The sequence below is a fragment of the Carettochelys insculpta genome, chromosome 1, assembly GCF_033958435.1.
Source record: "Carettochelys insculpta isolate YL-2023 chromosome 1, ASM3395843v1, whole genome shotgun sequence".
In the NCBI taxonomy this organism is placed as follows: domain Eukaryota; kingdom Metazoa; phylum Chordata; order Testudines; family Carettochelyidae; genus Carettochelys; species Carettochelys insculpta.
The window spans coordinates 61995982-62017519 of record NC_134137.1 but is presented as its reverse complement, the minus strand read 5'-3'; the positions used below and the strand labels follow the sequence as shown (position 1 = coordinate 62017519).

At 41.1% G+C, this 21538-nt stretch overlaps 1 protein-coding gene across 1 annotated transcript in view; it reads right to left on the bottom strand.

Annotated features, from left to right (window-relative positions):
* KPNA3 (karyopherin subunit alpha 3) overlaps nucleotides 1–21180 on the bottom strand; it is an 88540-nt gene extending 67360 nt beyond the window's left edge. The window contains exons 1-2 of the mRNA XM_074987626.1: nucleotides 20988–21180; nucleotides 2051–2095 (exon numbers count right to left, since the gene is read on the bottom strand). Coding sequence (XP_074843727.1) covers nucleotides 2051–2095; nucleotides 20988–21077 — 135 coding nt within the window. The 5' untranslated portion in view covers nucleotides 21078–21180. The remainder of the gene's footprint in view (nucleotides 1–2050; nucleotides 2096–20987) is intronic.
* Nucleotides 21181–21538: the final 358 nt, after the last annotated feature.

Here is a 21538-nt window from a genome sequence, read left to right as displayed (position 1 = left end):
GATGCACACAAGAAATGGAAATATGGACAGTTGACTAAGGAGGAGTATAAACATATGGCTGGAGAATGCCAGGCAATAATTGGGAAAGTGAAAGCACAATTGGAACTGCAGCTGGCAAGGGATGAGAAGAGTAAAAAGAAGGGTTTCTACAGGTATGTTAACAATAAAAAGGTTATCGGAGAAGGTATGGGGCTGTTACTGGATGAGAGAGGTAACCTAGTGACAGATGATGCAGGAAAAGCTGAAGTACTCAATGCTGTTTTGCCTCAGTCTTCACGGACAAAGTCAACTTCCACATGACAGTCCTAGACAATAAGGTATGGGAAGGTGGAAGGCAGCTATCTGCTGGGAAGGAACAAGTTCTGAGCTATCTAGAAAAACTAGATGTACACAAATCCATGGGTCTGGATTTAACGCACCCGAGGGTACTGAGGGAATTGGCAGAGGTCATTGCTGAACCTTTGGCCATTATGTTCGCAGACTCTTAAAGATCAGGGGAGATAGAGGATGACTGGAAAAAGGCAAACGTAGTGCCCATCTTTAAAAAAAGATGAAGGACAATCCAGGGAACTATAGACCGGTCAACCTTACTTCAATCCCTGGGAAAATAATGGAGGGAATCCTCAAGAAAACCATTTTGGAGCACTTGGAAAAGGGGAAAGTGATCAAAAGTAGCCAACACGGATTCACCAGGGGCAAGTCCTGCCTGACCAACTTGATTAGCTTCTATGACAAGGTGACAAGCTCTGTGGACACGGGGAAGTCACTGGATGTGATATACCTTGATTTCAACAAAGCTTTTGATATGGTCTCCCACAACATTCTTGTCCATAAGTTAAGGAAATATGGATTGGATCCTTGGACTATAAGATGGATAGAAAGCTGGCTTGATGGTCGGGCCCAACGGGTAGTGGTCAATGGCTCAATATCTGGATGGCAGTCGGTTTCAAGCAGAGTGCCGCAAGGCTCGGTTCTGGGGCCGGTGTTATTCAACATCTTTATTAATGACCTGGATGAGGGACTGGACTTCACCCTCAGCAAGTCTGCAGAGGACACAAAACAAGTGGGAGAGGTAGATATGTTGGAGGGTAGAGAAAGAATCCATAGTGACGTAGATAAATTGGCAAACTAAGCCAAAAGAAATCTGATGCAGTTCAACAAGGAGAAGTGTAGAGTCCTGCACCTGGGGTGAAAGAATCCCAAGCACTGTTATAGGCTGGGGACCAACTGACTCAGCAGCAGTATGATGGAAAGGAACCTTGGGCTTATAGTGGATGAAAGGCTGGATATGAGTAAACAGTGTACCCTTGTAGCCAAGAAGGCTAACAGCATAATAGGGCGCACTAGGAGGAGCATTTCGAGCAGATCTAGAGAAGTAGTTATTCCCCTCTATTCAGCACCAGTGAGGCCACATCTGGAATACTGTGTCCAGTTTTAGGCCCCCCCAAGTATAAAAAGGATGTGGATTTGCTGGAGCAGGTTCAGCAGAGGGCAAAAAATGACTAAGGGGCTGGAGCATAAGACTGATGAGGACAAGCTGCGGGATTTGGTCTTGTTTAGTTTACAGAAGAGAAGATTTAGGGGTGATTTAATAGAAGCCTTCAACTTCCTGAAGGGGAGCTCTAAAGAGGAGGGTGAGAAACTGCTCTCAGTGGTGTCAGATGGTAGAACAAGGAGTAATGGTCTGAAGTTGAAGAGGGAGAGGCATAGGTTAGATATTTGGGAAATCTACTTCACCAGGAGGGCGATGAAGCATTGGAATATGTTGCCTAGAGAGGTGGTGGCTTCTCCATCCCTCGAGGTTTTTAATTCCCAGCTTGACAAGGTTCTGGCTAAGATGACTTAGTAGGGGTTGATTCTGCTTGAAGCAGGGGGCTGGAATAGATGACCTCCAGAGGTCCCTTCCAGCCCTCTGATTCTGTAATTTTGCGATGGGGACTTGAATAACGGCTTGAAGTAGTAACACAATCATAGTAATAAATGAAGACACTGGAGAATGTCAAAATTAAGAGAAAAGTTACATCTGATAAGTAAGAGCCGAACAAATTACCTTCCGCAGTTCAATTGTTACTTCATTTCTGTGTCTTCTCATTGTCTGCAAAAAACAAAAAAAAAAAAAAATCAAGATTACCTAAGAAGAAAACAGCATACAGGGATTTGTGAACAGTCTATTCCCAAGCCACTTAAAATGAAGGTATTCATGGAGAGCTACAAACAGAAGAGGGCTTAAGATGTATTGTTTATAATTGAGAATGTTTTCAATTACAAAATCTTTCACAGCACAGACCTTGGGAACTTTGGGTTAAAGAAAAAGAATACACCAAATTGTAAAAGCTTCCTCGTAAGCATAGAAAACAAGTACACTGAAGGATAGAAAACTTTCTGAATAGATTTATAATAGTACCTTCTTTGTGAAATGCCACACTGTTCTCTTTGATCTTACTATGTATCTACATATAACCACCCAGAAGAAAGATTACTACAGGAATTCAAATGTTAACCATACACAGATAAATGAGTTAAGCACCAGCCAGCTCTTGTCCATGGGCTGATCTCAGTCAGCCATTAGGAGAACTGGGTTACAGATAATACCCACCTATCTGTCCTTTTCAACTTATTTTAAGACAGAGGTTGTGTGTGATGGTAATGAAGCACTTTGAAGAGCTTACTGAAATGCCAAAGTAGGATGTATATCCACAGACGACATGATAAACTGCAGTCTAGGGGTCCTTTCAGACTCCTCATTAATGCTGGGCCTTCACAGCATCACCTATGAGAAACACATCCTACTATCCCATCTCTGATGATCACCTTGCCTCTTGCACACTAATTCATTTACAGAAATTTATTTTAATCTGAAAGAATCAACTTTTGAAAATAGCAAATGGCTTAGAATGAAGCAGCATTCAGCATCCACAGCCAGAAGGGAACCAAGAATATCAAGTCTCTTTACTTCATTTATCACAGTGGTTCCCAACCTCTCCACTACTCCACCCCTTCACCTGACCCAAATCCTTTATGGACTCCTCCCCGCCCATCAAGGCCAATTCTATTCTTTATGATCATTTTTATCAATTTTTTTTCCCCCATGGACCCCCTGCAACTCCACTGTGGATCCCAGGTTGGGAACCACTGGTTCATTCGATTCCCTATTGGCAGGCATGTCACCTTTAAGTTCTTGGTCTCTATCTTTAATGATCTAAAAGATCCCTGCCCACAACCCTGAAATTCCACTTCATTCTTGGAGGCCTCAACCACCGGGATCCACGTAACAATTATCTACAGTGAATGAAGATCAGGAACACTAAAAGACACGACTGTTTAATGGGCTTGCCCGTTACTAATGACGTCACTCCAACAATAACTAAATATAACCACTAACCTCAACATGTTCTGATTCAACATGAAGTGCAAGTATTTGACCTTGCCTCCTACAAACAATGCATATTCTCTGAAGGACTGCCTTTTCCCTATACCATATTACTATAGCGGAGATGCCCAGAGTTGGAATCACTCTTTCATGGGCAGGGGGAGAGGAGAAGAGGTGGCTATTGGCAAGGTGATCTCTATAAGAGCTCCAGGACTCTGGAACTTGCTCTTCATCCTGCTCCTCCCCCACTCCTCTTGTTAAAAATAGCCAGAATTTGGTGACCTTCTAAACATGCTGTAAGAGAGCTTTCTATGATCTTTTTGCAGAGGGCCAAAAGACTTAGGATTTTTGTCTGAGTTCCTGTTTGAATTATTTTAATGATGTAAGAATTTTGTTGTACTACTAATGGTGAGTTAGGGGATCTTGAACCTTGTAGAGATATTGACACTTAACAGTTTACTCACTACATTTTTTAAGCAAACATTTTCTGCAAAGAAGAGGCACTTCAAAATCACAAGTCTATCGAGCTAACTGTGGTAGACATGTCATAAGAAACCAAACAGAAGTCTAGCTAGTTTACAGTCTATAAAAACTTACGGTTTCATTTTGATGTTCATACCAAGAAATTTTACCAGTTCTTGGGATAACCTATGCCCAGCCTTGAAAGAAGCCTGCACTGTTTAAAAGAAGTAAAATGCAAAGCATGCTCCACATTTAAGGCAGATATTTGTGATGACCTTCCCAATGAGCTGTAAGTCCTCTACTCGCTAAAACATTTGTATATTGTTCCTTTTAAATCATACAGTATTAACCATTAAAATATGAAATACTGGCATTTGAAATACTTTCTTAATATTACATGACTGGAAATACAATATACTTTTTGATAAATCTTCCTTTAACTGTGGTTTAGCATATTCAATGAAGAGTGATTTAATATTTAAAATATATGCATGCTTACTTAGGGAACTACCAAATGTACAACTGGTAAGCATCCAGAAGGCGATCCAATTACACAAACATAGTACTCATTAAAAAATTAACTTACACCAATTTAACTGACGATTTTTAAAAATATACAATACAACTAAGTATACCAATGGCATACTTATTTGTAACTGTACTAACAAGGATCAATATATAACATATGCACATCTGACCTACAAATTAATGAAAGAGTATGCCCATGAGCAGATTTTAAAAGTGGCACAGTTAATTTTCATTTTGCCTTTTTTTGTTCTAGAACACTATTTTAAGTGGGCAGCTGTACAAGAATATCTAATACCTGCTTCAAATAGGATTACTGGAAATAGTCAAAAGGTTATTAACAGCTTCCTCAGAAAGTCCTAGATTCAAGATAAATTTGAGATTACACAAAAGTTTTGAAGGAAGTAACTATTTTCCAAGTACTAATACAATCCTCCTTCACAATGCTAGAATCATGATAGTATTATAGGTTGAATACTATACCCCTGGTAATACCTCCAAGCTAGAAGCAGTGGCAGAGGTACTGTAGGTATGATACACACTTGTTCTATACCTGCCATGAACTTTTTCTTTGTAATCCCAATCAATAGGCATCCCAGAACCAATTCATGAAATGGTTGGGAGTGTCCTCGTCACAGATTCTTGATCATCTGCTTCCAGGATGGAAGGACAGCAGTTAATTACAGGTGGGTGCATACATGGTCATACTAGAAGCTTATGAAACAAGTACATCTGTAACAGAGGATGCAATTATCAATTTCCCAAAAATTACCGATTGCGGCTTATTTTCCAACCCAATCTATTTTCCTACTTCCCCCCCACAACTCATTTTATCAGAACCAAGACAAGTCAGATCTTGAAGCTTTCAAGTCAGAAATTCAGCAAAGCAACAGTGATCCAAATCAATGTTTAATCCCTAGTCTCTAAAATGAGCACACTGCACAAGGCATCATGTATTAATGCATGATACCGCAGTTGCTCAGGAACAGAGTCAAAAATCTATTCACCAAGTGCTATTATGGCAAAAATAGTGCACATTACTGTAATGTAACAGAGGAAATATATCTGAAATCACCTGGCACTCCCTTGGTACAGTTAAGTCCATAACTTATGTTAAGTCCATGTTTTATATTACAAAGGAATAGCATTTTTCTGCCAATTCAGAATCTATGATGGACAAACTACTTATAATAATGTTAAGATTTAATGTGACAACTTTAACAGTGAAATGCCCAGCTCTGAAATAGGCTCAAAAATAGATGTCAAATTTGAAATAAACGTTGCTTAACTTGCTTAGCATTTTCTTCAGTAGCATAAGAAACTTCAACGAAATAACAGAACAAAAATCAGGTGCACCTAATTGAAGAATGGCTTAGGACCGGGTTTCTTTTATGTGAGTACTGTCCTCAAAAACACACCACTACATTCTTTAAAACACAGTATGAAGAGTCTTTCGCTACCATTTCTACTCTATTTAAACAAAACCAGAATTCCATCACACAGCATCACAACAAAAGCAAGATTTCATGAAAAGTCACACTGAATTTGCCAGTACCGTATGTGAAGATGTCTTTATGAACCCCTTTCACGCTCCTGACTGTGCTAAGGGTGTCAAATGATTTAACATTGCTATTAATCACAAAATAAAAAATAGGGATGATTAATCAGTTTTAATCAAACCATTTAACAAAATACCAGCTCAAAGTTATAATTTTTGATTCCCCCCCCCCCTACATTTTCAAACACTGATTTCAATTACACCCACTACAAAGTGTGCATTGGTCATTTTACATTACTTTTTTTAAAAACAAATATTTATACTGTAAAAAAGAAACAGTACTTTCAATTCACTTCATAAATGTTCTGAATGGCTTTGTTTGTAAATTGCACCTCATGATAAATTATTTTTATTTACCTGTACTCAAAAAAAAAACAAAAAACCACGCAATACTTTATAGCTTTGTTTCTTAAAACTATGGTCTGTGAGCAACTTGCAGGTGTGCCACGAGGACCTGATACTTAGATGTACACTGATGGTACACATATTTTTGTTATTAAGCCAGATATGGTACTACTTCATTGCTATATCCCATTAAATTACTTCATTTTGCTTTTGCTGTATATGTTGCTGTTTATTTTATTTTATTTTGTTTTGTTGTGTTTCAATTAAAATTTTCACAGGTATTCCGCATAAAAAATACTCTGGTATTCTGTGACCTCAAAAAGTTTAAGCAGCATTACTATAGAGTTTACAAGTCTACTCAGCCTTACTTCTTGTTTAGTCAATCATCAAAACACAGTGTGTACATTACAGGAGAAAAGGCTGCCCACTTCTTACTTACATCACCTCAAAGTGAGAACAGAAGGGTTGTTTGATAATGATCCAAAAGTGTGTGGACCAAAGCACTTTTTTCATTTGAGTCAGGGGACACACAGAAAATTGACTTATTTTTAATTATTCAAATTCTATAGTTTCTGCATCATAGTGCTGCTCTTAAGACTTCTGGAAGTATGGTCCACACCTTATCCCTCTAAGGCAGCATCTACACTAGCCTGGAAGATTGACCTACTAGGGACTAGTGGCTAGTAGGGACATGCAAAATAGACTCCTCAGGGGTTGCAGTTGACCCCTGTACTCCTCGCGAGACACAAGGGGTAAGGAAGGTATATGAGAGAAACTCATTTACCTTCATTCAGTATGACAGACAAATAAGCTGGGCACAGATAGGTAATTTCTAGCTACAAAATTGCCGCAGCTAGAATTGCATATCTACAATCAACTTACTTTGCCTAGTGTAGACATTGCCTGATTTTGGAAGGAACTTCAGACTCAAACCTTAGGTCGAGTGCTGGGGCTGCATTTAAAAAAAAAAAAATCTCATATGGGTACTTTTTATGAATTTTGTCAAAATCTGTAGTGAACGCATTTTTAAAAATCAAACATATGCTGTATCATGAAAGTCTGTCAAACATAAAACATAAGGCAGAATGTAGATAAAGCCGCAGGCCACATATAATTGTGCCCCCAAGGAGTTCTGTCACAAATTTAATTAACATTTTAATGAGCACCAGCATGCCCTGTGGAATGATGACTGAGGCATGATGGGGCATATGAATGCCTGCCATATTCGGCACAAATACCTTGAAATGCCAGGCTACAAAAGTGTCATGTAACTGCCTGTTCTCACTTTCATGTAACATTGTAAATAAGAATTTGGCAGCATTACCTCCTGTACCAGTATTACACTTGCTTGTCTTAGCAATTGGCTCAACAAGAAATAAGACTGAATGGACTTGTAAGCTCTAAAATTTTACATTGTTTTGACAGCTCTAATTTGCGTGCATTCCTTCCTTCTAAAACAGATTAATTTCCCTGCTGCCTCTGAAACAAAGGTAAGTAGCAGATACTCAAGTCAAATCTAAGTAGTTGAAGAAAACTGAATTTAAACAAATTAAAAATAAAAAAATTCTAGGATGAGAAAAGCCACAAAGAATGGTATGTTAAGAAATTCATTAGACCTTGAAATAAGCCTTCCTTTCCAAGGCAATGTCTTACATAAATCTAAGATCAGGTTTAAAAATCTCTCGCAAAGCAGTCTTCGGCCGACATCTATTGGTCACAAAGAATATAACACAAGAACATGCAAACTGTCAAAGGAGCAAATCAACGTTCCATCTAATTTAGTATTCTGCCACCAGAAGTGCACAACTACCAAATACTTCACAGGGAAATAAAGAAACCAGGAATTATGAAGTAACTGGTTCATGAGGAAAATTGCTTTCTGACTTCCCTTCCCCCTCAATCCACTCCAAGTTAGAGGTTAGTTTACGCCATGAAGAATAAGTGTTCATATCCCTCTTTATATTTGTACCCATAACAGCAACAGTTGACCAGGGATATCAAATCAGAAGGGTCTGACAACTTTGTTTCATAAGTATGAAAACAAGACATTGTTGCCAGATGAATATCTTTAGTCTCCTACACTTTTCCCAGTAATGTTCAGCCACAGTGGTCAACACAAAGGACAAGTGTGGCTGTTGTAGTTGTCTAGTGAACAGCCCAAAGTACACCATATAAAAGCTTCTCTGTCAGTGAAACCCTGGCTACAGGTATTTGGTGAACAAAAAAAGATGTCCTTATCTATCTTACCTCATAGGACTGGAAGGGACCTTGAGAGGTCACTGAGTCCAGTCCCCTACCCTCACAGCAGGACCTATCACAGATTTACTACTACATTTATTTTCCCAAGATCCCTATACCGCCTGTATAAGGACTGAACTCTCAACCCTGAGTTTAGCAGGCCAATGCTCAAGCCACTGAGCTCTCTCTCCTCCACAGAAAGAATGTAGAGATCAGATGTCACCTCTAACACTTGCACACCAAAATAACTCATTTAGGTCAAACCAGCTTTAAAGCCAAGTCCCAAAACAGGCATTTTCTAACTATTTCACCACATTAGAGAGAGAACCAAATTTGTTAGGAACTAGGCCTGCACAGAAAATAAAATGATTTGAAGTTCTACATAGTAATGAAGATTTACTGAACCTTTAAATATGAACTCAATAGGCAAAAGAGATCCATTATGCTTATTCCTTTACCTGAACATTCAATCTGACATTCTGCAGCAACACATTTACAGTTTGTGAAATGGTAGTCTATGTCATAAGCACTAAGGCTTTTTTTAAGCTTACATTATTCAAAAGAGGTTAAATAAGATTTGAGAGAGGAACTTATGACAAGAAAAAATATAACGTGGAGATGCTAGTTTGTAGCACAGAATATGCAGATTGTTGGTTTAATATAATATTGACTAAAGGATAACAGAGCTGTGCAACCTACCTGCACATCTTCAAGTTCTTTTGTAGCTGAGAAGTAGCAAGCATATTATACAGTAGGTGCTTTGTCTAGCATAATCCATAGGCATATGGAGTACAGAAGATCGATCACTGTGGTGTAAGTGTGACATACTTGCAAAAAAATAAAATAAAAGCAGACATTTTGGGTTGTATTAACAGGAGTGTTGCACACAAGACATGAAAGATATTCTTGCATTCTACTCTGCACTGATTAGGCCTCAGCTGCAGTACTGTGAGCTCTAGGCACCACACTGCAGGAAAAATAAAGGTTCAGAAAAAAAAATTATTGAAAGTGTAGAAAATATCACCTGTGAGGAAAGACTGAAAGAAATGGGCTTGTTTACTCTGGAAAAAAGATGAAGGGAGACAACATCTTTCAAGTACTTAAAAGGGTGTAACAAGGAGGAGGGAGAAAAATTCTCCTCTTATATCTGATGATGGGACAAGCAATGGGCTTACATTTAAACAGGGAGGTTTAGGCTGGACATTGGGAAAAAAACTTTGTAAATGTCAGCGTGATTAAGCATGGGAACCAAATGCCCAGGAAGGTTGTGGAATCTTCATCATTGGAGATTAAGAGCAGGTGAGATGAACACTTGTCAGGGATGGTCTAGAGAACAGCCGTTCCCAACCTTTTCCCTAGTGCAGACCCCCCAGATCACCCCGAGCAAGCCCTTCGTGGACCCTCAGTCACACCCCACAAATCATTCGCACACCCTCAAAGCCAATCCTAGCTGTTATGTACACTTCATTAAATGAAAAAAGTCAGATTTTTTTGGACAATAACATTGTTTTAAACATTTTAGTTGAAAAATAATTGATTGTAACTTTGCAATTTATTTAAAACTTACTTTCTATGACCATTTTTATTATTTTTTTCATGGACCCCCTGATCCATAGATTCCAGGTTGGGAACCACTAGTCTAGATGCTGACTGGTCCTGCACGGAATGCAGGGCACTGGATCTGGTCAGCTCACAAGGTCCAGTTCTATGATTGTCTAGTTTGCAAGGGTGGTCAAGATTATACAAAGCATACGTGAAGTGTTAGGTTAGAATTTTACACCTGAATTTTAATACAATGAAATACTCCCATCACGGCAATATAAAGAGAACTGAAGACCATGGTAAGACACTGTGCCAAACCAGTCTGCCCCCCATCACTAACTGCTTGAAAATAACCAAACCTTCCCACTCAACCCCTTTCCTGATGACACACTAGCAGAGCAGGAACCAATTCAGGTGCTTAGTCATGAAGTTAGGATGGGAGGTGAATTCTGTTATTTCACTGAAATTTGTTACTGAAGAAAATGGGGACTTGTACTTGGCAAACAATATAAACAACAGCTTTAGTAAAAGCACGCTGTAACTGTAAACAGAACAAGGAGAAGTTAAAATGACTTTTCTTTATATCAAGCAGTGTTTTTACAAGGCATGTGCTGATGAGATCAATACAGCAACAATTTTGAAATCTGTCTATGTCACAAACCTAAATGCTTACAGTATAGACACTTGCATTTTGACATTTTACTCTTACAGGCTTTAATATAATATGTTAAGAATAAATGCATAAAAATTGTTGTAGATCAAACAAATTACCATATCCTGACAGACCCACATGCAAAATGCAAGAGTGAGGAATTTCTAAGACCTCCAAAGAATTTCTGTATACTGTTCGACAGAATTTAAAGGGTGAGTCCATTCTAAAATTGATATTACAGGAGTCCATATTCATTGTCTCACTGGATTCCTTTATCCAATTATGTCAATTTGCTAACAGACGTTTTTCTAATTGCCAGCTCCACTGACTCAACCTAGGCTCCAAGCTGTATTCCTTCCATCTCATGGATTCCCAGTATAAAGATTTTATTAGACCAATTTCTGACCACAGATTTGTTTATTCAATCTGTCTTGAGAATATGCCTTCAGAGGCCAAGCAGCAATCCCATACTAGGCATCTAAGTACTCATATGATGCTTAGAACTGTAGTTATCTGCCTGAGCACCTCAGTTATTTGCCTACTTACCCCTTATACGTAGTAAAGATATTATGGAGTACTAGTATAACATCATATATATGGGTACCTAAGGCACAGAAAGATTCTACCTTGTCCAAGGGATATTTACAGCAGAGCAGGAATCAAACTGAGATCTCCAGAGTCCTTGTCTTCAACATTAACCACAACGCCAGCCTTCTCCTATGGTATCACAATAATATCGATCTTCATGGGTCTTCAGATTACACCCACTGAAAACTAAAAGGACTACATAGATATGGAAGACAATCAGGTCCCTGAAAACACTACAACTGATGAAGAGATACAAGATTTTCAAATTGATTTTTCTCTGTCAAATTCCAACGAACTGAACGTATCAGTTAGAGCACATGAAACCCAGGAACGATTTTTTTCCACTTGAAGTTGAGTAAATCCATACTGAAAGGCTTCCATATTTTCTTTAAAAATATAACCTTTAAGATCTTGCTACAATGAATCTTATTTGCATGCAGACTTGGTTTGTATATAACACTACCTTTCATGATGTTGCTAACTTCCAATTATCTCAGTAGACCATTTGTTCTTTAGTTTGACAATCAGCATAAGGGCACATCTACACTAGAGAGTTCCGTCAACAAAACTCACAACACCCACATTACAAACGCATTCTGTCGATAGTAAATCAACTGAATGCAGCGCTTTTGTCGAGTGCGTTTTGTCATTCTCCCAGGAGGCAGAATGCCTCTCTGGACAGAATCTGTTGTCAGAAAGCAAGTGCGGGCATACTCCGAGTGGGCACTCTCAACAGCTAGGACTTCTGGGTCACCAGGGAGCTCTATCAAGAGCATGGCCCGGCAGTCCAGCCATGCTCTGTTGACAGAGCAAATCGCTTTTTTGATCCACTTTGCTGCCTGGACACAATCTTCCAACAATAACTACTCTTGGCAGATTGCTGTAGTATAGACATAGCCTATAAACCATGGGAAAGAAATTGCAGTTGAAGTCAATCAAAAATAGCCACAGAGCTAATAGAAAAGGAGAAAATAATTCAGTGAAAGACAACTGATTTCAAAAAGATGCTTAAATAATTTGACTCAAGTAATACAAGAGTGTGCGCAACACTTATTTTGTGCTTGCTGTGTATAAGCAGCCACACTGTACTTGCATTAAAAATTCAAAATAGCTGGAAAAGCTTATTTGTCCTGAAAGAGTACGCATGTGATCTGAGAACCCTAGCCACGCTAACAGGAGGTAAGCAGACCAACACCTGCTGAGAAAGAGCCAGAAACCTCAAGATCAGAGACTTCCCCTAACAGCAGTAACTTGTGAAAAGTATCAGAGTCCCACACTGCGTTAAGCACTTCAGACTAGTAGCCTGGAGAACAGCTCCTGCCCCAGACAACGCCCTTTCCAGTCACTCATATTGTGGTCTCAACACCAACAAACAAAATTAAGTAAAAAAAGACAACAGTGTCTATCACTAACCATTTTGCCCGTATGCCAGCTTCTGTCATGCTCTTTTGAACATGTCTTTTTAGATTGTACATGTTTTGGAATAGAGACATTATCTTCCTAGGAGTTTGTGAATGTTGCCGTAGAATTATGTTTAGGACCTGTCAGGACTACTGCAATAAAGGTCCAAACAGTTTCTGATCCTGAAAGACACCAAATCTGAAGATCTGGCTACTCTTTTCCAGAAACTAATTTTGACAACAGCATTGCTTTGTTGAGAGGAAAGAATAAAGTTAGAGATTAATTCTTTATACTTAAGAGGCACTGCAGATAGTTGAGGTAGTAGCTGCTAAAGTTGTTAGACCTGAGTAACAGAGAGAAAAGCTAGAGTAACCAGAATATGACGTAAAGATGAATATTATATCACCAGGCAGCATTTTGCAGCAAACACTATGTTACTAAAAACTTGAAGTTTCCGTGCTTTCCAGAGAGTTAGATAGTAAAAAGTGACAAAAATCCCACTGGACAACTCCACAAAAGTTGTATTTTAAAAACACTGAAGATTTTTTTTAAAAAAAAATCTTCATTTGATGAGACTTCTTTAATGTTTTTAATCAAAAATAGTGTAGCAGATTTGACTCCCTTTAAATCTGTCATTTTATTTTAGCAAAAGAAGTTGGAACTGCTGCCCAGCCATGCTAAGAGCCATGCGGTGAAACAGACGAGAGGAGAAGCAGACCCTCCATATGTCCTGAGTATGGGGTCCAAGGGCAGGCACACAGGCTGGGGCTGCTCTCTAATCCCCAAACCTGGACAGGTGGAGGTATGCAACACAGTGCCTCCCCCTACTTCCCATGCACCAACCTGGATAAAAATAGATTTTAAAAAATTTAAAATCTGATTTTTTTTTTTTTTTTTAAAAAAAACCAACATCATACTACACTTTCACTAAAAAATAAGTTACAATTAAATCTTACCACAAACATGCTACTCCCACTCTTAACTATCTTATACAAGAATGAATTAATGGCTCTAGTCCATCCAGACTTACTACTGACTCCTGCTTCTTGAAAGTTTTGGGCTTTCAATTTCTAATTCACAGCAGACTGAAAAATAACATGTGCAAAGACAGACAAGCACAGAACCAGAACACTCCTACCCAGCTCATGTTGTGGTTGACCTTGGCCAAACACAGCAGAGGAATTAGTTAAAACATTTTCTTAAGACACAGAATATCTAGGAAAGGACAGTGGCAAGATACACAGATACAGTGGAGCAGACTGAAAAGAAAAAGGAAGGACATTCAGCACGCATATAGCCTCCTATATACCCCCACACTTTAGCCACAGAAACACTGTCATGGCTTCTGGGCATGGAGTCTCCTCCCTCCCTCCAGTCATTTGGGGATACTCCCTGGGTAAAAAGGGAAAACATGTTAAGTGTTAGCAAGTGCAAGAAAAGATGCAGGGTCTAGGTGCAAAAACAAAACATCATAAGGAACCTGCTGGTTGGGAGAAAATGATGTGAATATCACTGAAGAACTATGTGGATCAACTGACTAATAGCTTAAACGCTCACTTTGCAATGTATGGTACTTCAAGTCTCTTCCCCCTCACCCAAGGATAAGTGAAATTTGACAAGTAAATTCCCAAGCAGTTTGTTATGTTGGATATTGCTAATAAATGTTGCTTAGCTAATTCTTACAGCTTGTTTAATTAGTTAACTAGCTTTAGAATCTATCACTTAGGTATACAATACAGAAAGCTAGAGTAAGAAATCTGCAGTTGCCAATTACCACTGTCATTTTCTTATATTACATAAAACATGCCTCTTATTTTGGACTATCATGGTGATACTGTAGGGCTATTCCCTATTTTACTTCAGCATAATTCACCTTTTCAAAGGGAACCCCATTCTATACTTGTTTCTCAAAAAACCAGAGTGTCAGTGCATTCCAAGCACAGTCAGACTGAACTTTTTAGTAACTTGATTTCAACCAAAGATTTTTTTTAAAAGGTAATTTAAATTGCCCTGATTTAAACCAACCATGCCCCCCCCTGAAAGCCAGCTATTGTGGCACAGGTGGCACACACAGTTCCTATAGCATGTTCGGGGTGGAGAGCCTCAACAAATGTTTGTCACTAAAGCTTTTTAAGAATAGGTTAGAGAGATTCCACAACCTCCCTGGGAAACCTATTATAGTGCTTAACTATTCTAAGCCATAATTCAATCCCCCTACAATCCGGCCCCTTTTTAGGCCACTGTATAAAAAGGATCATCTTGAACTCTGGGTGAAGGAGGGGTGAGAGCTCAGCTGAGCTCCTCTAAGTCCCAAATCCACCCATTCCAATCTCTTCCTACTCACTACTACCCCTACACTGAGGACACAATACCAGAGACTCACTCCCTTTCCTGGAAAAGTAAACAACTCCTGCGATCATCTCATGTAGCCAGTCAAGTAGCTCAAGCGGTAGAAACCTCTGCTATAGAAGTTTCAGAATGTAAGTGCTTCTAATTCAGACTTGGAGTGCTACAGTTGTACACACTGAGAAAAGCAAAGGACATTTTTAAAATCTGCAAAGTTACACGAATTTAACTTTCAAAAATCAATGTGCTGGACAGACACACAAGGTGCATGGGCAACTTTGAAGGTCAGGCATTTCCCATCTTTGATGAAGAAGGGTTTGTTTTGGTGTTTTCCCTTTGCAACCTACTTTAACAGTTTGCTTTTTTGTATATTTTTCTATGTGACTGTTTATTGGTTGAAGGAATGAACTAACAAACTGTGTAATTTATAATAAGTAACTCGCAGGATAGCATGAGCCTGTCCATGAGTGCTATTTATTGCTCTAAATAAAAAATATGAGCATAACAGACCAGAAGCAGGGAAGAAATCAAGGATGGGTAGGAAATGGCTGACAGGAGTGAGGAAAGGTAGCAGGTGGGAAAGGATAGGGTTGAGGAAACAGGTGTAGAAGTTGCAGGTAGAATGCAAACTAGAAACCTCAACATCAAATTGTATTTTTTAAACAGTTGTAATTTTAGTGTCAACTTGGTGTCTTATGTTTTTCTAAATTAAAATGTATCATCTTATATATAACTTTGGTAATGGAAGGCATGGCCCACACTTAAAACTTGGGCTTCCTTAGGTTGACCTGAGTACAGACACCAGTAGATTGAAGGAAGACTTCTTCGGTCAGCCCACCTAGCTACTGTCTCCAAAGGGGGGGGAGATGTTCTACAACAGAAAAACCTCCTCCCGTTATTGTAACATGTCTGCACCAGAGCAGAGTAGCTGCAGTGCTACATCTGTAATCCTTATGGTGCAGACATACTCTAAGGCTGCTTCTACACATGCCCCTTCCTCTGGAATTTTGATGTAGAGGGGGCTTCCAGAAGGAAGGTTTCCTTCTGGAAGATCCCTGCAGGCTGTGCACCTACATGTCTATTTTGGAGTCCAGAAGAGCTTCTTCTTGACTCCAAATCACATGGCCATATGCCAACAAGGGATGGAAAATTTACTTTCGTGCCTCATTAGCATCTTCCGGGCTGCTCATTACCATGTCCCTTCCAGAGGAAGGGGCATGTGTAGAAGCAGCCTTATTATTTTTGATACATTCAGGACATGCTCAGTTTAAATGGCAAAAGATACAGACTCCATAAGAAGCTTATACAAACTAAGCTATGTTGCATAATTGTAAGCTCTCAAAGGCAGAAGCTGCGCATTTGTTCCTAGACACAGGAAAAAAAAGTTTTTTTTATATATTTTAAAACTGCAAGGAATGTTTTAAAGGAACTTCACAGCTCAGTTTATAATAATGAAGGCTTTTCATTGTTTATAAAAACAAAGAACAAAAGCTCATTTTATGATTACCATTTGATGTTGGACTATTTCATTTTTAACAGACTACCTTTCTTGGATATTAACAATACTAAACAGAGGTTGAAATTCATATCCCATGGGTATAGTTCAGTAGACTGGCTGTGTAAACATGCAACCACAACAGGGGTGTGGAGACAATTAATCCCAAAGTCTTGTACCAGGTCATTTCAGGAAGTTGCTTGTCCTTTACAGTCAGCGGAACTGTACAGTTCATGGACACTGCTGAACACCAGCATGCTTCTTTGCCCCTACAGAGGAGGATACTGCAAAACCTTGTACCTTTAGTACACAAGCTAGAGAGAGCAAGTAAACTTTGCACCATCAAATGCCAGATTCTGTTGTATCACAATCAGTCCTTTTGCCTGTAGAAAGATTCTTCCCTTTAACAAGGGTAAGGGCAACTCAGGCTAGAAGAAAGGCAAGGTGTTATAGCACAGCAGACCCAACAGTGAAAATATCAGTGTCACAGCTTAAGAAAAGAATAATTTGATTTGGCAAAACATTTTATACCTGACCAAAAAGATTTTACAGTACTCAATAATAAAACTGAATAGGAAAGGAAGATGGTTATTTAAACACACTCTCTATTCATTCAAGCCCGGTGATCACAAAAAAGTCAATAACCATTGAACAGGTAACAAATTTCTACAGCACATACTAGTCGATAGTTTGGAACATGTTTTATGTCATTATCTACAGAAAAGAACTTTTTTAAAAATGATCTCCTACTAGATGATTTACTCAGTGTTATTTGGACCCTTAAGTCATGTTCTTTTGGAAACTAAAATGAAAATGTATGCTCTTCTTCTAAATCACTGCTCTGGGGTGGGGCTGGTGATGAGGAATTGAGTATGCAGGCTGCCCCAGCCCTCTCTCACCACAGCAGCTTCAAGCCAGGTGAGAAGCACCTCTCCATGGCCACTGCAATTCCAGCAGAGACAGCCAAGGGAGGAGAGCACCCCCTGCAGCTAGCACAGGTCCAGGTTTGTCTGCGCCCCGCCCCTTGCAGCCCAGAGTGAGGAATACATCAAACTGCACACTTTCCCCTCACTTCCTGAAGGAAAACAGTCAGCAATGTTCTGTGGGGGGAAGCTTTGCTCCCTCTCCCCCACCCATGTCTTCCCTCGAGGGTGCCCTAGTAAGGGGGGGGGGGGGGGGGGGGGAGATTAAAGGCTGGGGAAGTCCTGTTTCATGACTGTCTCTTTTCTGCATGGTTTTATGAGAAGCAATCCCATTCCAGGGACACCCCATTTTCCTGGCACAAACAAACCCTTACTTTACTTTAAGGTATGTTAAGAGGAAACTGCATACCAAATTTGGCAGTCCTAGTTCTTAACATTTAGAAGCAGTTCTCTAATGAACAGACTCACAGACATACTCTACCAAATAGACAATAGATAATATGTTTTGATACATGTGCCAAAGCACAAAATTCTCAAACCATATCATTTACCAGATCCACAACCTTATCACAGGAGAAAATTGCTCTGTGGGGTATTATGTTTAATCCCAATCCCATCCTGCTCCTGCTATTACAGCAGCAGGATCCCAGGCCTGCTGCTGGTCTCTACACTAGTCCTACCCAGGACTCTACTAATTTGCTCAATATAGCATATATTTTATTAAGTCAATGGAACACCCCGGTAAAAAACTGTCCTTTTTAAGTACATCATGTCTTGGGGCAATACAAGGACTGTAATTCTTCTAAAATAATCTCTGATATTCTTGCAGCCTAATAGCTAGCTAAGTAAAGCTACTTAAAAAGGATACTGCTACTGTTTACTATGAGATGTGTTCTCCAGAGAGCCAGAAAAAGGATAACCAAAATTATGGAACACTGATATTAAAAAACAAGCCACGTGTTCAATTTTGATTTATTTTGCTTCTTTCATCTAAGTTTTATTTAAAAATATACTTCTAACCTTAAATTTATTGTAACTTACGTACGTGTATACTTTTTAGAAGAATATTTTTGAGGACTGGACATCAGAGTTGAGCTGAAATGTGTCCTCCCCAGGTTTAAGCTAAACACCTCTTTTCTTAGCAGGGATGCAGCTTTTGGATGGACCAACAGGAAGCTCTTATGACTCACCACCTTAGAAAGTAAGACACCGTACAGAGAAACTTATCACACAACATTAATTCGGCTACAGGTTGAACCTCATCTGGAACTCTTGTCCAGCAATATCCACAATCTGGCATAATTTTAGTTAGCTGGACAACTAGTTATCATGGTTGTGGTCACGTTTCCTGCAGTCCCATAAAGTTTGTTCACAGCCACAAATTCTTGTTCCCAGTGTGCTGGGCTGTTACTTAGCTGTAATTTACTCCTAAGTGTCTTTTAGTAGCCCCGTAAACAACAGAAGTGTTAGTAATACTGCTAAACAATATTGCCCTCTAATAGTCCAGCAAATATTCTCTTGTCCAGCTCCAGTCAGGTCCCAAGGGTGCTGGACTACAGAGGTTTAACCTATATTGACTGAATTTTGGAAGGGAAAAAAACAAGCAAGCAAGCAAACAAAAAAAAAACAAAAAAACAACTATGCTTCCCAAGCACAGTAATTGTTGCAGAATAAAATATCGACATGAGGGGATTACACCACTAACACTATTCCTGTGCCAACCAGTTTTCCCAGACAGACAATCCCTTAAATCCCCTCAGCTCAGTCATCACCATTTTCAAATGTATCTGCATATCAGTAATCTTAAATGACAGGAGACTATGCTATGTGGGGAAGACCTTCACTTTGCCTCTACTTTTCTCTTTAACCAGCTCAGGCTAGTGGTTGGAAGGCAAAAGCTTAAGATGAGTGCTGCTGAAACAAAGCCAGTATTCTCAACAGAGAAAAGGGGGGAAAAAAAAGAGAAAGGCAGAGGGAGGTGCAAGCAAAATATACATCTCAAAATTGAAAATGGAGGAAGACACAGAAAATAGAAGCCAATTATGTGATGATGAAAGGGTGGGACATTTTTGGCTAATCTAATTATCACTGTTACCCTCCAAAAGGCAGAGAGAAAACTTTTCTGTAAAAACATGGCTTTTTCCTTGGAAAGAGCATTGTGTGCAAAGGAGATTTACCATCATTAAATTGATGAGACATTAAAAAAGTAAGCTAGTTTTATCTTAAACTAGGTCTACAAAGAACTGTCTCCAATAGTAGAGATATGAGTTCTACCTCAACTCAAAACATCTTGAAAAGGTATAAATTCAGAGTCTATTTTGGCTTATTTAAATGCTATAATCATGAAATACAGGACTCAAATGAAGTCAAAACACTAACAGTATGTTTAGATTCACCATTTCGTTTTTCATCCTAGTTTAGCTTTCCCTTCAGATATTTTCCCTCATTTTAGCTAAAAAAATTAGATGTCGGCACCTTGGAATGTCTCCTTTTTTCACAGTAACAATGGTGTCCAGAGAATTAAAGAATAATGAAGTCAGGAGGCCTAAACAGTACCTTCATGCATTCAGTTAAAGAGAGACAGTATTTCAGATTTGGAGAGCAGGCTGACTCCCCCTTTAGATAGGATCTCGCTCTATGTTGCCTGATATAAGAAAGAGAGACGCTTGCTGACCAGCTCTCCATCCCTGAGTTACTTCTTTCACTTCAATAACCCGTTCACGTCATTTTAAAACTAGGGAATTTATGCAAGAGCTCGGAGTGAACGAGCAAGCCACCATCACAATGCCCGTGTGTGATAAAAAAGCTCAGCTGAGGGTGGGAGCGGCCCTTTTAATTTACCAAATGGCCTCTACCACCCGGCCTAGGCCTGGCCCGACAACACTGGCGAGAGAAAGGGTAGGCAGCGTTGAGCGCCAGCCCCGGCATGCGAGCTGCTTGCGGCCGGCCGTCTGGCAGAAGAGGTGCTGCTGCTGCCCGAAGGGGTGGCACAAAAGGCAGCTCAGCCCCATTGTGCAGCCCCTGCATGCGCCGCCGCTCCCTCTGAGCATCGGGCAGGAAGGCAGCTACTGAGCCAGGGAGAGAGGGGGCCACACGGACACGGGGGATTGGCGCATCGAGCCGCCCGCCCGGGCAGGCCCGGCCCCTCGCAAAGGTCCATGTGGAACAAGCCGGGGGTGGCTGGGGGGGCGACCGGCGCGAGCGAGCTCCCAGCCCGGCAGCCTCGCCCGGGGTCAGCCCCGCAATGGGGCGAGGAGACGGCGGCCTCCCGGGAAGGCTGCAAGCCCCCGGCGGGGGAGCGGAGGGAGGCGGCCGGCCGCGCACCCCCTGCCGGCTCCCCGCGCTCCCAGGCCGCGCCCGCATGACGAAGAAGAAAAACCCAGAGGCATCTCCCTGGCGCCGCCGCCGCCGAGCCCCCAACAGCCACTCCCCCCCGGCGCGGAGCGGGGCACGGGCCCCTCCTCTCGAGCCCGCCGGGCCGGAGGGGGCAGCGCGGCCGAGCCCAGCCCCGGCGGCAGCGGGGCCCGCGGGACCGGACTCACCTCCACATCGCGGCCCTTGTTCTTGAAGCTCTTGATGCGGTGGTTCTCCAGGCCGGCGTTGGCGGCGGCGGCGGCGGCGTTCTCGGCCATGGCTGCTCCGGCGGCGGCGGCGGCGGCTCCCAGCTACTACGAGGCGGCTCGCGGGGAGGGGAGGGGGGAAAGGGACGTTCCGTGACGAGCGCGAGGCAAGAGGGGTGTGGAAAGAAGGGGCACGCGCCGTTGCTGAGTGACGGAGAGCGCGGCCCGGCGCACGTGACGCCACAGACCACGCCCCCTTCCAATTCAAGCCTTGCTCCGGCCGCCGCGTCCCGCCCCTTTATGATAATACGCAGGACGTCTTATTTGCATAACGCGGGCTCCATCGCGCTAGCGAGCGGCGGAGACTACAGGCCCCGGCATGCTTGAAGTCGCGAGACTCTGTGGCGCATTGCACCCTGGGGCTTGTAGTCTGGAAGCCGCCTTGAGGCGAACTGACAAGCACGCGGTGCGTGGCGTCTCCTGAGAAGGTAAAGGAGCCGCAGCGGGTGGCGGCAGTTCCAGGGCTTTGTGGC